A 13,552-nucleotide genomic window follows, 5' to 3' on the forward strand; every position below is an offset into this window, starting at 1 on the left:
CCAGAGGGACATGGGGACAGCTCAGGTGGCCCCAGCCGTGGGAGCTCTGTTGCAGGAGAGGTTTCCATGGGCAAAGCCAACATGGGGAACACACCCAGAGTTTGGAATTTCCACCCAAACGGTCCCAGGGGAGGGTGAGCCCTGGTGGCAGCCCCAGCTGGTGGCTCTATGGCTCCAGCCTGGTGTAATTCCCATCAGGAATCCCCAGAAGAGCTCAGAAGGGTGAGGGTCCTGTGCTGTGCCACCTCCTGCACCTCTCTCTTGGTTTTTGGGGTCTGCCCAGCCATTGGATCTCTTGGATCTGTCCAGCTCTGAAAATCATGGCACACACACAGAGGAAGCAAACCCAGAAAATTTAAACACTTATGGCAGCAGCTCCTAGACCCCATAAAATAAACCCAGGGAGCTTTGCACTCTTTCCTTTGTTGTTTAATTTTAGGACATCCTGGGTTGACACCACTGGGGTTTTCAGGTTTATTTTATTACTTAAATCACTAAATCTTAAATCAAACTTTAGCAATATGGAGTACTCAAACCCTTACAATTTTTGTGGTGACGATCAGCATCAGCTTCTGGTTCACTCCAGTCCACAATAATTCTTTTTACAGAGACTGCATGGCTTAAGTACAGGAGTACAAATTTGTAACCTCCAGGTAGGAGGTTTCTTCTGCCTCTGATTTAATCCATGGAATTGGTGCTTCTGGATGTGCTCAGGACAGTGACCAAACAAATGCAAGATTGTCACCAAGGATGCTTTTCTCTATAGAAATCACTCAGCCTTCTTGATTTTATATCAATATCTACAAACTGCAGCTGCTTACCTGGAGGAGCTGCCTGCCTTCCATCACCCACAAAAATCAAACGCCGTGCAGAGGGGAGATTGCACTTGGCTTCTCTATTCCCATTTTATTCCTTTAAAGCAGGAAAACTGCAAAAAATGTCCTGGAGGGTGGCTCCAGCCGGGGTGTGCTTGGGGGAGCTGTGTTTGCTCAGGGTTTGGGCTGCAGTTACTACAGAAACTGTGCCTGGGTCCGGCCCTGCCCGCCTCAAGCCTGGGCTTGCCTCTGACCCAGGGACAGCTCATTTAATCTGGCTGAGAATGCTCCTGCCCGGCTGGGGGCCCATTTCAGCCCCACTCAAGCCTTTGGACACATTTTCCTGCTTCCAGCAGCTCTGGATCCGTCCCATGGATATCCAGGCGCTGGTTTTTAGCGGTTTGGCTTTTTCTCCTTGCTCTAATAAGAATTAAAACAGCGTCATGTTCCAAAAGGCACAAACATCCCCTCATTTATCTCCTGCCTCCTCTCAGCCAGAACACTGGGCTGTCCATGCTGGGTTTTGCTAAATCTGCTGGGATGAGAGGAATTCCTGCTTGGATGCAGCTGGGGATGAGAGGGAGCAGAGTGTGTTGGCTGCTCTTTTGTGGCTGTGCCAGCTCTGGTTCAGGAATTCCTGGGGCTGAAATGGGGCAGGGTGAGGAGGGATGAGGAAATTCTGCACTCCCCACCATGGCTGCTGCTGCTTTAGCTTGGGTAGCTCAAGAATAAAAGGAAATCAAAGGTGAGAGGAAGAGGTTGTGGCTTTTATTAGGTTACAATCTGATATTGAGGGAAAGTGATGTGAAATCAAAGAAATCTGATTTAATGTCCAGACTTTGCCAGAAAGACAAAGTCATCCCTAGAGGAATCCCAATCTGTGAGTCTGGGATTGTCTAGGAAACCCAGAGTGGATTAAATGTACTGAGAAAAAACTTAAAAATTAAAATTATGTGCATCACCCATCATTTTAAAGTGGCAAATCTTGCTCTTTGACATTTCCCTGGACACAATTTTGTCAGCTCAGAGAAGGAGCTGATGCAGGAATGAAGCCAAGGAGATTTGGGAATACCTCTGGAACAGGCTGGGAATTAATCCAGCTCACACCTGCAGCTCCTGCACACCTGAAGGCTCTTACAACCCTCAGCTCCCCATGATTCCTGCTCCATAAAATCCTGACCCAGCCCTGCCAGGGAAAGAGGGAGGGAAGCTTTGGCTGTTGGGGTTGCTCCTGTGTGGCTGAGCCAGGGCCCTGGGGGCTTTTATCTGGATTTTTTTGGTGCCTCTTTAAGCTGTTTGTGAAGTTTATCTCAAGTTTTTACTGTTTCTGCTGTGAAAAGGTGATATTTTTGGTGTTTTTTTACATAAAAAGCTATTTGTAAGGTCTGCTGCTTTTAATATACATGACAAATAAGAGCTTTTATATCTGAAACTCTTTTTTCTCTATTCTCTCTTAATTTGCTTAGTGCAGGTATCTTCTAGTAATGGATTAGAGTGGTTTTAATATCCCAAACTAAATTTAGTCTTCTGTTTGGCAGTCAGGTTTATCCATGCCCTTTCTATCCTGGCTTGTGTGGATTTTGCACCAGTTTTGAACTGATTTTGCATCAGTTTTTCTCTGCGGTGAAAAAGTGATATTTTTGGTCTTTTTTACATTAAAAGCTCTCTTTAGTAAAGCCTACTGCATGTAATATATGTGACAAATAAGAACTATTATCTTTGAAACTCTTTTTTAATATTTTCTCTTCACTTGCTTAGTGCAGCTACCTTCTAGTAATGCATCAGAGCGATTTTAATATCCCAAGCTAAATTTAAAATGCTGTTTGGCAGTCAGGCTTTTCTCTCCTGGCTTGTGTGGATTGTGCAGCATCAGTTTTTGGAAGCTGATTGTGCTTTAATGTTATTAAATCTCTGCTGTGCTGTTCCATCCCTGCTCCAGCTGAAGATGAAAGATGAAATTGCTGCCACGGTTTTCTTCATCACCAAGCTGGTGAAGAGGGAGGACAGGCTGAGCAAGCACAAAATGGAGAAGTTTGCAGCCAAGCTGACCACGCTGCTGTTTGAGAAGTACAAAGATCACTGGTACCTGGACAACCCCTCCCGAGGCCAGGCCTTCAGGTGAGAGGGGCCCAGGTTGGCATCCAAGAGGCCTCAAAGTGAAATAAATAATGCAGAGGGAGCCACCAGGATACCCCTTAAGCTGGAAAGAAAAACTATTAATTGGTGAAAATTACTTTGGTTTTATTTAACCTGTAAATGTGTGATTAGAGGTGGAAAACTGAGATGGAAATCTTTTTTTTTTTTTTTTTACCTGTAAACGTGGGATTAGAGAGTTGAGGTGAAATTTCTTTTTACCTGTAAGCATGTGATTAGGAAACTGAGGTGGAAATATTTTTTATCTGTGAATGTGGGATTAGAGGTGGAAAACTGAGGTGGAAATCTTTTTTTTTTACCTGTAAACGTGGGATTAGAGAATTGAGGTGGAATTTTTTTTACCTAGATATACATAGATATATTTATACATAGATATATACCTACATATACTTTTTACCTAGATATACCTACATATATAAATGTAAATGTGTGTTTAGGAAACTGAGGCAGAAATATTTTTTACCTGTGAGTATGTGATTAGAGGCGGAAAAGTGATGTGGAAATATTTGCTTTTAACCTGTAAATGTGGGATTAGAGAACTGAGGTGGAAATGGTTTCTTTTACCTCTAGATGTGGGATTAGAGAGCTGAGACACTTGTGTTAAGATTTCCACCTCAAGCAGCCTCTGACTCCCAGGATGCAGAATTCAGGTGGTCTTACAGAGAATTTTGGGATGGTTTTGTTTTAAACACTCAAAGCATGACTTGGATCATCAGCTACTGATGAGAACTAAAATCAAAGTTGTGTTTGAGCTGATAAATCAACTTGTGAGGCTGAGCTTCTGTTTGGGGCTCTGCGTGAGAGGCTGCATCGACAGGTTAAAAGTGCTGGGACAATTTATGGAGCTTTTGGGCGCGCTCTGCGCGATGGGACCCTGCAGGGCTGCAGTGCCAGTGACACCTGCGCTGTCCCCAGGTGCATCAGGATCAACAGGCAGCGGGCTCGGGAGCCGCTGCTGGAGCAGGCGTGCGCGCAGAGCGACGTGGCCTTCGAGCTGCTGGGGCTGCCCGAGGAGATGACGCTGTGGGTGGATCCCTTCCAGGTGTGCTGCAGGTGAGCGCCGGGGCGTGCAGTGCTGCTGGGTTTGTGGGGAATGATGGGTCTGAGTCAATGTTCTCAGAACATTTGGTATTTTATAATACTGTGTTATACTCTACTATAGTATACTATATTAAATTGATTTATGGTACACTATACTTTACTACATATAGTATACAGTATACTATCTATAGTATACTATAATATAGTGTAGTGCACAGCATGTAGCATGCCATACTGTAATATACACAGTATACTGCATACTATCTATAGTACACTATAATACAGTGTAGTGCGCAGCATGTAGCATGCCATACTGTGATTTATACGCAGTATACTGCATACTATCTATAGTACACTATAATACAGTGTAGTGCACAGCATGTAGCATGCCATACTGTGATTTATACGCAGTATACTGCATACTATCTATAGTACACTCTAATACAGTGTAGTGCACAGCATGTAGCATGCCATACTGTAATTTATACGCACTATACTGCATACTATCTATAGTACACTCTAATACAGTGTAGTGCACAGCATGTAGCATGCCATACTGTAATTTATACGCACTATACTGCATACTATCTATAGTACACTATAATACAGTGTAGTGCACAGCATGTAGCATGCCATACTGTAATTTATACGCACTATACTGCATACTATCTATAGTACACTATAATACAGTGTAGTGCACAGCATGTAGCATGCCATACTGTAATTTATACGCACTATACGGCATACTATCTATAGTACACTATAATACAGTGTAGTGCACAGCATGTAGCATGCCATACTGTAATTTATACGCACTATACTGCATACTATCTATAGTACACTCTAATACAGTGTCGTGCACAGCATGTAGCATGCCATACTGTAATTTATACGCACTATACTGCATACTATCTATAGTACACTATAATACAGTGTCGTGCACAGCATGTAGCATGCCATACTGTAATTTATACGCACTATACTGCATACTATCTATAGTACACTCTAATACAGTGTCGTGCACAGCATGTAGCATGCCATACTGTAATTTATACGCACTATACTGCATACTATCGATAGTACACTCTAATACAGTGTCGTGCACAGCATGTAGCATGCCATACTGTAATTTATACGCACTATACTGCATACTATCTATAGTACACTCTAATACAGTGTAGTGCACAGCATGTAGCATGCCATACTGTGATTTATACGCAGTATACTGCATACTATCTATAGTACACTCTAATACAGTGTAGTGCGCAGCATGTAGCATGCCATACTGTGATTTATACGCAGTATACTGCATACTATCTATAGTACACTCTAATACAGTGTAGTGCGCAGCATGTAGCATGCCATACTGTGATTTATACGCAGTATACTGCATACTATTATAGTACACTCTAATACAGTGTAGTGCACAGCATGTAGCATGCCATACTGTGATTTATACGCAGTATACTGCATACTATCTATAGTACACTCTAATACAGTGTAGTGCGCAGCATGTAGCATGCCATACTGTGATTTATACGCAGTATACTGCATACTATCTATAGTACACTCTAATACAGTGTAGTGCGCAGCATGTAGCATGCCATACTGTGATTTATACGCAGTATACTGCATACTATCTATAGTACACTATAATACAGTGTAGTGCGCAGCATGTAGCATGCCATACTGTGATTTATACGCAGTATACTGCATACTATCTATAGTACACTCTAATACAGTGTAGTGCGCAGCATGTAGCATGCCATACTGTGATTTATACGCAGTATACTGCATACTATCTATAGTACACTCTAATACAGTGTAGTGCAGCATAGCATGCCATACTGTGATTTATACGCAGTATACTGCATACTATCTATAGTACACTCTAATACAGTGTAGTGCAGCTAGCATGCCATACTGTGATTTATACGCAGTATACTGCATACTATCTATAGTACACTTAATACAGTGTAGTGCGCAGCATGCATACTGTGATTTATACGCAGTATACTGCATACTATCTATAGTACACTCTAATACAGTGTAGTGCGCAGCATGCCATACTGTGATTTATACGCAGTATACTGCATACTATCTATAGTACACTCTAATACAGTGTAGTGCGCCAGTGCATGCCATACTGTGATTTATACGCAGTATACTGCATACTATCTATAGTACACTCTAATACAGTGTAGTGCGCATTAGCATGCCATACTGTGATTTATACGCAGTATACTGCATACTATCTATAGTACACTCTAATACAGTGTAGTGCGCAGCATGCCATACTGTGATTTATACGCAGTATACTGCATACTATCTATAGTACACTCTAATACAGTGTAGTGCACAGCATGTAGCATGCCATACTGTAATTTATACGCACTATACTGCATACTATCTATAGTACACTCTAATACAGTGTTAGTGCCAGCATGTAGCATGCCATACTGTGATTTATACGCACTATACTGCATACTATACTATAGTACACTTATATACAGTGTCAGTGCCAGCATGTAGCATGCCATACTGTAATTTATACGCACTATACTGCATACTATCTATAGTACACTCTAATACAGTGTCGTGCACAGCATGTAGCATGCCATACTGTAATTTATACGCACTATACTGCATACTATCTATAGTACACTCTAATACAGTGTCGTGCACAGCATGTAGCATGCCATACTGTAATTTATACACAGTATACTGCATACTATCTATAGTAACTAAACGTTACAGCATGTACTGCATACGTATTATTAGTCATACTGAATTATAGATACTTATGCACTATGCTTAGTGCAAGCATGTATGCCATACTGTAATTTATACGCAGTATACTGCATACTATCTATAGTACACTATAATATAGTGTAGTGCACAGCATGTAGCATGCCATACTGTAATTTATACGCAGTATACTGCATACTATCTATAGTACACTATAATACAGTGTAGTGCACAGCATGTAGCATGCCATACTGTAATTTATACGCAGTATACTGCATACTATCTATAGTACACTATAATACAGTGTAGTGCACAGCATGTAGCATGCCATACTGTAATTTATACGCAGTATACTGCATACTATCTATAGTGCACTATAATATAGTGTAGTGCACAGCATGTAGCATGCCATACTTATATATATTAGTATACTGCATACTATCTATAGGTTACACTATAATTAAGTGTAGTGCACAGCATGTAGCATGCCATACTGTAAATAATACTCAGTATACTGCATACTCTCTATAGTACACTATAATATAGTGTAGTGCACAGCATGTAGCATGCCATACTGTAATATACACAGTATACTGCATACTATCTATAGTACACTATAATACAGTGTAGTGCACAGCATGTAGCATGCCATACTGTAATATACACAGTATACTGGATACTATCTATAGTACACTATAATACAGTGTAGTGCACAGCATGTAGCATGCCATACTGTAATATACACAGTATACTGGATACTATCTATAGTACACTATAATACAGTGTAGTGCACAGCATGTAGCATGCCATACTGTAATTTATACACAGTATACTGCATACTATCTATAGTACACTGTAATACAGTGTAGTGCACAGCATGTAGCATGCCATACTGTAATATACACAGTATACTGGATACTATCTATAGTACACTGTAATATAGTGTAGTGCACAGCATGTAGCATGCCATACTGTAATATACACAGTATACTGGATACTATCTATAGTACACTTAATATAGTGTAGTGCACAGCTATGTAGCATGCATACTGTATCATACAGTATCTGATACTATCTACTGTACATACAGTATACTGCATACTATCTATAGTACACTATAATACAGTGTAGTGGACAGCATGTAGCATGCCATACTGTGATTTATACGCAGTATACTGCATACTATCTATAGTACATACAGTATACTGCATACTATCTATAGTACACTATAATACAGTGTAGTGCACAGCATGTAGCATGCCATACTGTGATTTATACGCAGTATACTGCATACTATCTATAGTACACTACAGTATACTGCATACTATCTATAGTACACTATAATACAGTGTAGTGCACAGCATGTAGCATGCCATACTGTGATTTATACGCAGTATACTGCATACTATCTATAGTACACTACAGTATACTGCATACTATCTATAGTACACTATAATACAGTGTATGCACACATGTACATGCCATACTGTGATTTATACGCAGTATACTGCATACTATATAGTACATACAGTATACTGCATACTATCTATAGTACACTATAATACAGTGAGTGCACAGCATGTAGCATGCCATACTGTAATTTATACGCAGTATACTGCATACTATCTATTAGTACACTATTAATATATAGTGTAGTGCACAGCATGTAGCATGCCATACTGTAATTTATACGCAGTATACTGCATACTATCTATAGTACACTATAATACAGTGTAGTGCACAGCATGTAGCATGCCATACTGTAATTTATACACAGTATACTGCATACTATCTATAGTACACTCTAATATAGTGTCGTGCACAGCATGTAGCATGCCATACTGTAATTTATACGCAGTATACTGCATACTATCTATAGTACACTACAGTATACTGCATACTATCTATAGTACACTATAATATAGTGTAGTGCACAGCATGTAGCATGCCATACTGTAATTTATACGCAGTATACTGCATACTATCTATAGGGTACTATAATATAGTGTAGTGCACAGCATGTAGCATGCCATACTGTAATTTATACACAGTATACTGCATACTATCTATAGTACACTATAATATAGTGTAGTGCACAGCATGTAGCATGCCATACTGTAATATATCTAGTATACTGCATACTCTCTATAGTACACTATAATATAGTGTAGTGCACAGCATGTAGCATGCCATACTGTAATATATCTAGTATACTGCATACTCTCTATAGTACACTATAATACAGTGTAGTGCACAGCATGTAGCATGCCATACTGTAATATATCTAGTATACTGATACTCTTATAGTACACTATAATACAGTGTAGTGCACAGCATGTAGCATGCCATACTGTAATTTATACGCAGTATACTGCATACTATCTATAGTACACTATAATATAGTGTAGTGCACAGCATGTAGCATGCCATACTGTAATATATCTAGTATACTGCATACTATCTATAGTGTACTATAATATAGTGTAGTGCGCAGCGTGTAGCATGCCATACTGTAATATATCTAGTATACTGCATACTATCTATAGTGTACTATAATATAGTGTAGTGCGCAGCGTGTAGCATGCCTATGTATACACAGTATACTGGATACTATCTATAGTACACTATAATACAGTGTAGTGCACAGCATGTAGCATGCCATACTCTAATATACACAGTATACTGGATACTATCTATAGTACACTATAATACAGTGTAGTGCACAGCATGTAGCATGCCATACTCTAATATACACAGTATACTGGATACTATCTATAGTACACTATAATACAGTGTAGTGCGCAGCATGTAGCATGCCATACTGTAATATACACAGTATACTGCATACTATCTATAGTACACTATAATACAGTGTAGTGCGCAGCATGTAGCATGCCATACTGTAATATACACAGTATACTGCATACTATCTATAGTACACTACAGTATACTGCATACTATCTATAGTACACTATAATACAGTGTAGTGCACAGCATGTAGCATGCCATACTGTAATTTATACGCAGTATACTGCATACTATCTATAGTACACTACAGTATACTGCATACTATCTATAGTACACTATAATACAGTGTAGTGCACAGCATGTAGCATGCCATACTGTAATTTATTATACTGCAACTTAGTATACGTATGGATACTATCTATAGTACACTATAATACAGTGTAGTGCACAGCATGTAGCATGCCATACTGTAATTTATACACAGTATACTGCATACTATCTATAGTACAGTGCAGTATACTGCATACTATCTATAGTACACTATAATACAGTGTAGTGCACAGCATGTAGCATGCCATACTGTAATTTATACGCTACTACTAGTCTATACGTCGTGCCATTAGCTGATCTGTTATAGATTACATAACTATAGTACACTAATACAGTGTCGTGCACAGCATGTAGCATGACATACTGTAATTTATACGCACTATACTGCATACTATCTATAGTACACTACAGTATACTGCATACTATCTATAGTACACTATAATACAGTGTAGTGCACAGCATGTAGCATGCCATACTGTAATTTATACACAGTATACTGCATACTATCTATAGTACACTATAATACAGTGTAGTGCACAGCATGTAGCATGCCATACTGTAATTTAATATAGTATATAATAAATTACATAATATATAAATATATATAAATGTGCTATATATAAATGTGCTGTATAACTATAGCACATTTACTACCTAGTTATAATAATATAAATATAAAAATACATAGATTATGTAATATATAGTATACTATATTAAGTTGTATACTAAATATGTCTTATATATTTAATTATTATACACATATGTACATATGTGTACATGATATGTACATATGTGTACATGATATGTACATATGTGTACATGATATGTATTTAATGTCTATTGCATATGTTGTATGTATTATATAATATTTATTCTATATAATATATAAATATCTATTATATATGTCTAGTGTATAAAAAGATAGATAAACACAGGTTATATAATAAATACTAAACTATGCTAGAGAATACAGAATGCTAAAAAGGTAATCATGAAAACTCCTGACTCTCTCCAGTCCTGACACAGCCTGGCACTGATTGGCCATTGAGTTAAAACAACTCACAGTAAAAACCAATGAAACAATCTTCAAACGCATTCCAAAGCAGCAAAACACAGGAGAAGCAATCAGATAATTGTTTTTGCTCTGAGGCTTCTCAGCCTCCCAGGAGGAAAATCCTGGCCCAGGGATTTTTCAGCAATGCCCGTGTCAGTGCCCGCTCACTGAGTGAGCCCTTGCAGGTACGGCGAGAGGAGCCGGCCCTTCACCGTGGCACACTTTGGTGGGGAGGAGAACCCCGAGCTGCCCCAGCAGATCAGCCTGGCCGTGGGCAGGGCAGCCCTGGGCTATCACTCCAGCAGCTCCTCGGACGAGGAGAGCTTCAGCAGGGAGCCCAGAGCCATCCCCACCGTCAGCAACCCCAACAGCATCTACCAGGTGAGCTGGGGCTCTGCGGGAGCTCCTCACCCTCAAATCCCTCCTGAGGGGCTCTGGCAGGCGGGGTCAGCTCTTCTCCCAGGGACAGGATGGGAGCAAGCAGCCCTGAGCTGCTCCAGGGATGGTTCAGGTGCGATTTCATCCCTGGAAGGTGGGGTCAGCTCTTCTCCCAGGGACAGGATGGGAGCAAGCAGCCCTGAGCTGCCCCAGGGAAGGTTCAGGTGTGATTTGATCCCTGGAAGGATTTTCCAGCCCTGGCAGGTGGGGTTGGCTCTTCTCCCAGGGACAGGATGGGAGCAAGCAGCCCTGAGCTGCCCCAGGGAAGTTCAGGTGTGATTTCATCCCTGGAAAGGTTTTCCAGCCCTGGCAGGTGGCGTCACTGTCCCGTAAAAGTTGGTTTTAAGTGTCGCACTTGCCCATGCTTTGTGAAACCAAGTTTAGGAGTTGTGGCCCTATTTCTTTCTAATTAATTCTCATTATACCACTCCACGTGTATTAAGTATTTGAAGAATGGAGTTGTTCCACAGGGTGGTGACCAGTCCTGATGGAGTCACCTCCCTAGAGGAGTTTAAAAGTTGTGGCACTTGGGGACAGGGCTTAGGGCACAGCTGGGCTTGTCCTTGTCCTTGGAAAGCTTTCCCAGCCTCAGTGGTGCTGTGGGTGGGATGAGCCGTGCATGAACTGTTTGAAGAACTGAATTGTTCCATGGTGACCAGCCCTGATGGAGTCACCGGAGGGGGTTTGGGCACAGCTGGGTTTGTCCTTGGAATGGTTTCCCAGCCTCATCGATGTTCTGGGGTGGGAGGAGGCAGAAGGATGCCCCAGCTTCCTCAGGAAGGAGCAGGGTGGGATTGGGGTGTCCTGGCTGCTGTTTCCTTCCCCAGCACGCTTTAACCTTGCTTTTCCCCATTTTTGCTGCCCAGTTTGGCGACTTCTGCCCGGCTCCCTGGTGGCAGTACCTGCACAGGAAGCCCCACCTGGCCGAGGGCTCCCACCCTGGCCAGCACAGGGGCTACAGGAGCTACAGACCCACGGCGGCCTTCGCTGGCCCTCGGGTGGACAGGTACCACTGGATCAACACCAAGAGGTAGAGCCAGGGCTCCTCGGCGCCTTTGGAGCCCGGATTTTGTGAGGGGGTGAAGGCTGGCACTGCAAAACCTCATAAAAACCAGCACTTCCTGTCTGATCCCCGGCTCTGACTCTGTATTTGGGAATATTTTTGGGGGATTTTTTTTGGTTTTTTTTCCGGGATTTTAAATGTTTTTAATTGATGTTAACACAAGATTGAAGATGTAATGCGAGACTCTGCTTGTGAGTTAAAAAGGAAATGCATAAATCAATAAATCTGCTGATGTTTTTTTATCAAAGCCAGCTGCTGGTGGTGCCTTGAAGGGTGTTCAGGAGCTTTTTTGGTGGAAACACCAGCTGGTGAAGGAGGACAAAAACACCCCCAAGCTGCTTTGAAAAACACTTTGCTTCCTCCTGGCAGAGGTGTCAGGAGCCAAGACCTAAATATCGCCAGCAGAAGTGTCTGCGGTATTAAATAACTCACAAAAATATTTAAATTTTGCTGTCCCCCCATGAGTTTTGTATTGTTGGGGGGAAAAAAAAGACTTTTGAGTGACTTTGCTCTTCCCTCACTTGTTTTTTATCTACACTGGAGGCTGAGCTGATATTGGGAGATATTGAATATTTCATGTTTTGGGGTTTGGCTCTGGAATTTGGGTTCCCCAGGTTGAAGAGTGGGAATGGCCTGGACAGGGCATTCCTGGGTGGCACCACAGAGCTGAGTAAGGCGACTTCAGAAGTTGCTTCAATGGTGGAAAATATTAATTTGTCGCACTTTAAGTATAATTAAACAGCTATAATTAACCCAAGTAACCATATCTGCAGTTTGTGCTGTGTCATAAAATCAGAAAACTGCAGCCCTCAGCTGCAGGGGCCTCAGAACACCTCGTGGAGTGATGCATTGGTTGAAAGAATAATTTATTTCACACCAGGAATTGAGTGGTTCTATTTTCTGCTCCTGTTCCTGGAAACTCTGAGCCGGGGCTTTTGCAGCAATATTTCTTCTCCGCACTTGGATGCGGCCAGAAATGTCATTTCCTGCAGCCAAAATCCTGTCACTTCAATCCCTGCACTGCTCTGCCTCCTGATTTAGTGAGCCTTTGGGATGGAGGGGAGAAACACACTGGAGTTACAGCAGAAATGGAGATTTCCTTTGGGTTGGACACACTGGAGTTACAGCAGAAATGGAGATTTCCTTTGGGTTGGACACATT

At 41.3% G+C, this 13,552-nt stretch overlaps 1 protein-coding gene across 1 annotated transcript; it reads left to right on the forward strand.

The window, feature by feature from the left end:
• Positions 1 to 2,016: 2,016 nt before the first annotated feature.
• On the forward strand, positions 2,017 to 13,157 carry BTG4 (BTG anti-proliferation factor 4). Its single transcript, XM_064732032.1, has 5 exons — positions 2,017 to 2,155; positions 2,755 to 2,933; positions 3,885 to 4,022; positions 11,076 to 11,271; positions 12,195 to 13,157. The coding sequence occupies exons 2-5, from the start codon at positions 2,761 to 2,763 to the stop codon at positions 12,360 to 12,362; spliced, it is 675 nt and encodes a 224-aa protein (XP_064588102.1). The 5' UTR covers positions 2,017 to 2,155; positions 2,755 to 2,760; the 3' UTR covers positions 12,363 to 13,157.
• Positions 13,158 to 13,552: the final 395 nt, after the last annotated feature.

This window comes from Zonotrichia leucophrys, chromosome 24 (genome assembly GCF_028769735.1).
Source record: "Zonotrichia leucophrys gambelii isolate GWCS_2022_RI chromosome 24, RI_Zleu_2.0, whole genome shotgun sequence".
Lineage (NCBI taxonomy): Eukaryota > Metazoa > Chordata > Aves > Passeriformes > Passerellidae > Zonotrichia > Zonotrichia leucophrys.

Bases quoted from the DNA above. Each gene is read 5' to 3' on its own strand.
- BTG4 (XM_064732032.1), top strand. From the start codon at position 2,761: ATGAAAGATGAAATTGCTGCCACGGTTTTCTTCATCACCAAGCTGGTG. The intron at 2,934-3,884 runs GTGAGAGGGGCC...CGCTGTCCCCAG, and splicing joins TCCCGAGGCCAGGCCTTCAG to GTGCATCAGGATCAACAGGC. The intron at 11,272-12,194 runs GTGAGCTGGGGC...TTTGCTGCCCAG, and splicing joins ACCCCAACAGCATCTACCAG to TTTGGCGACTTCTGCCCGGC.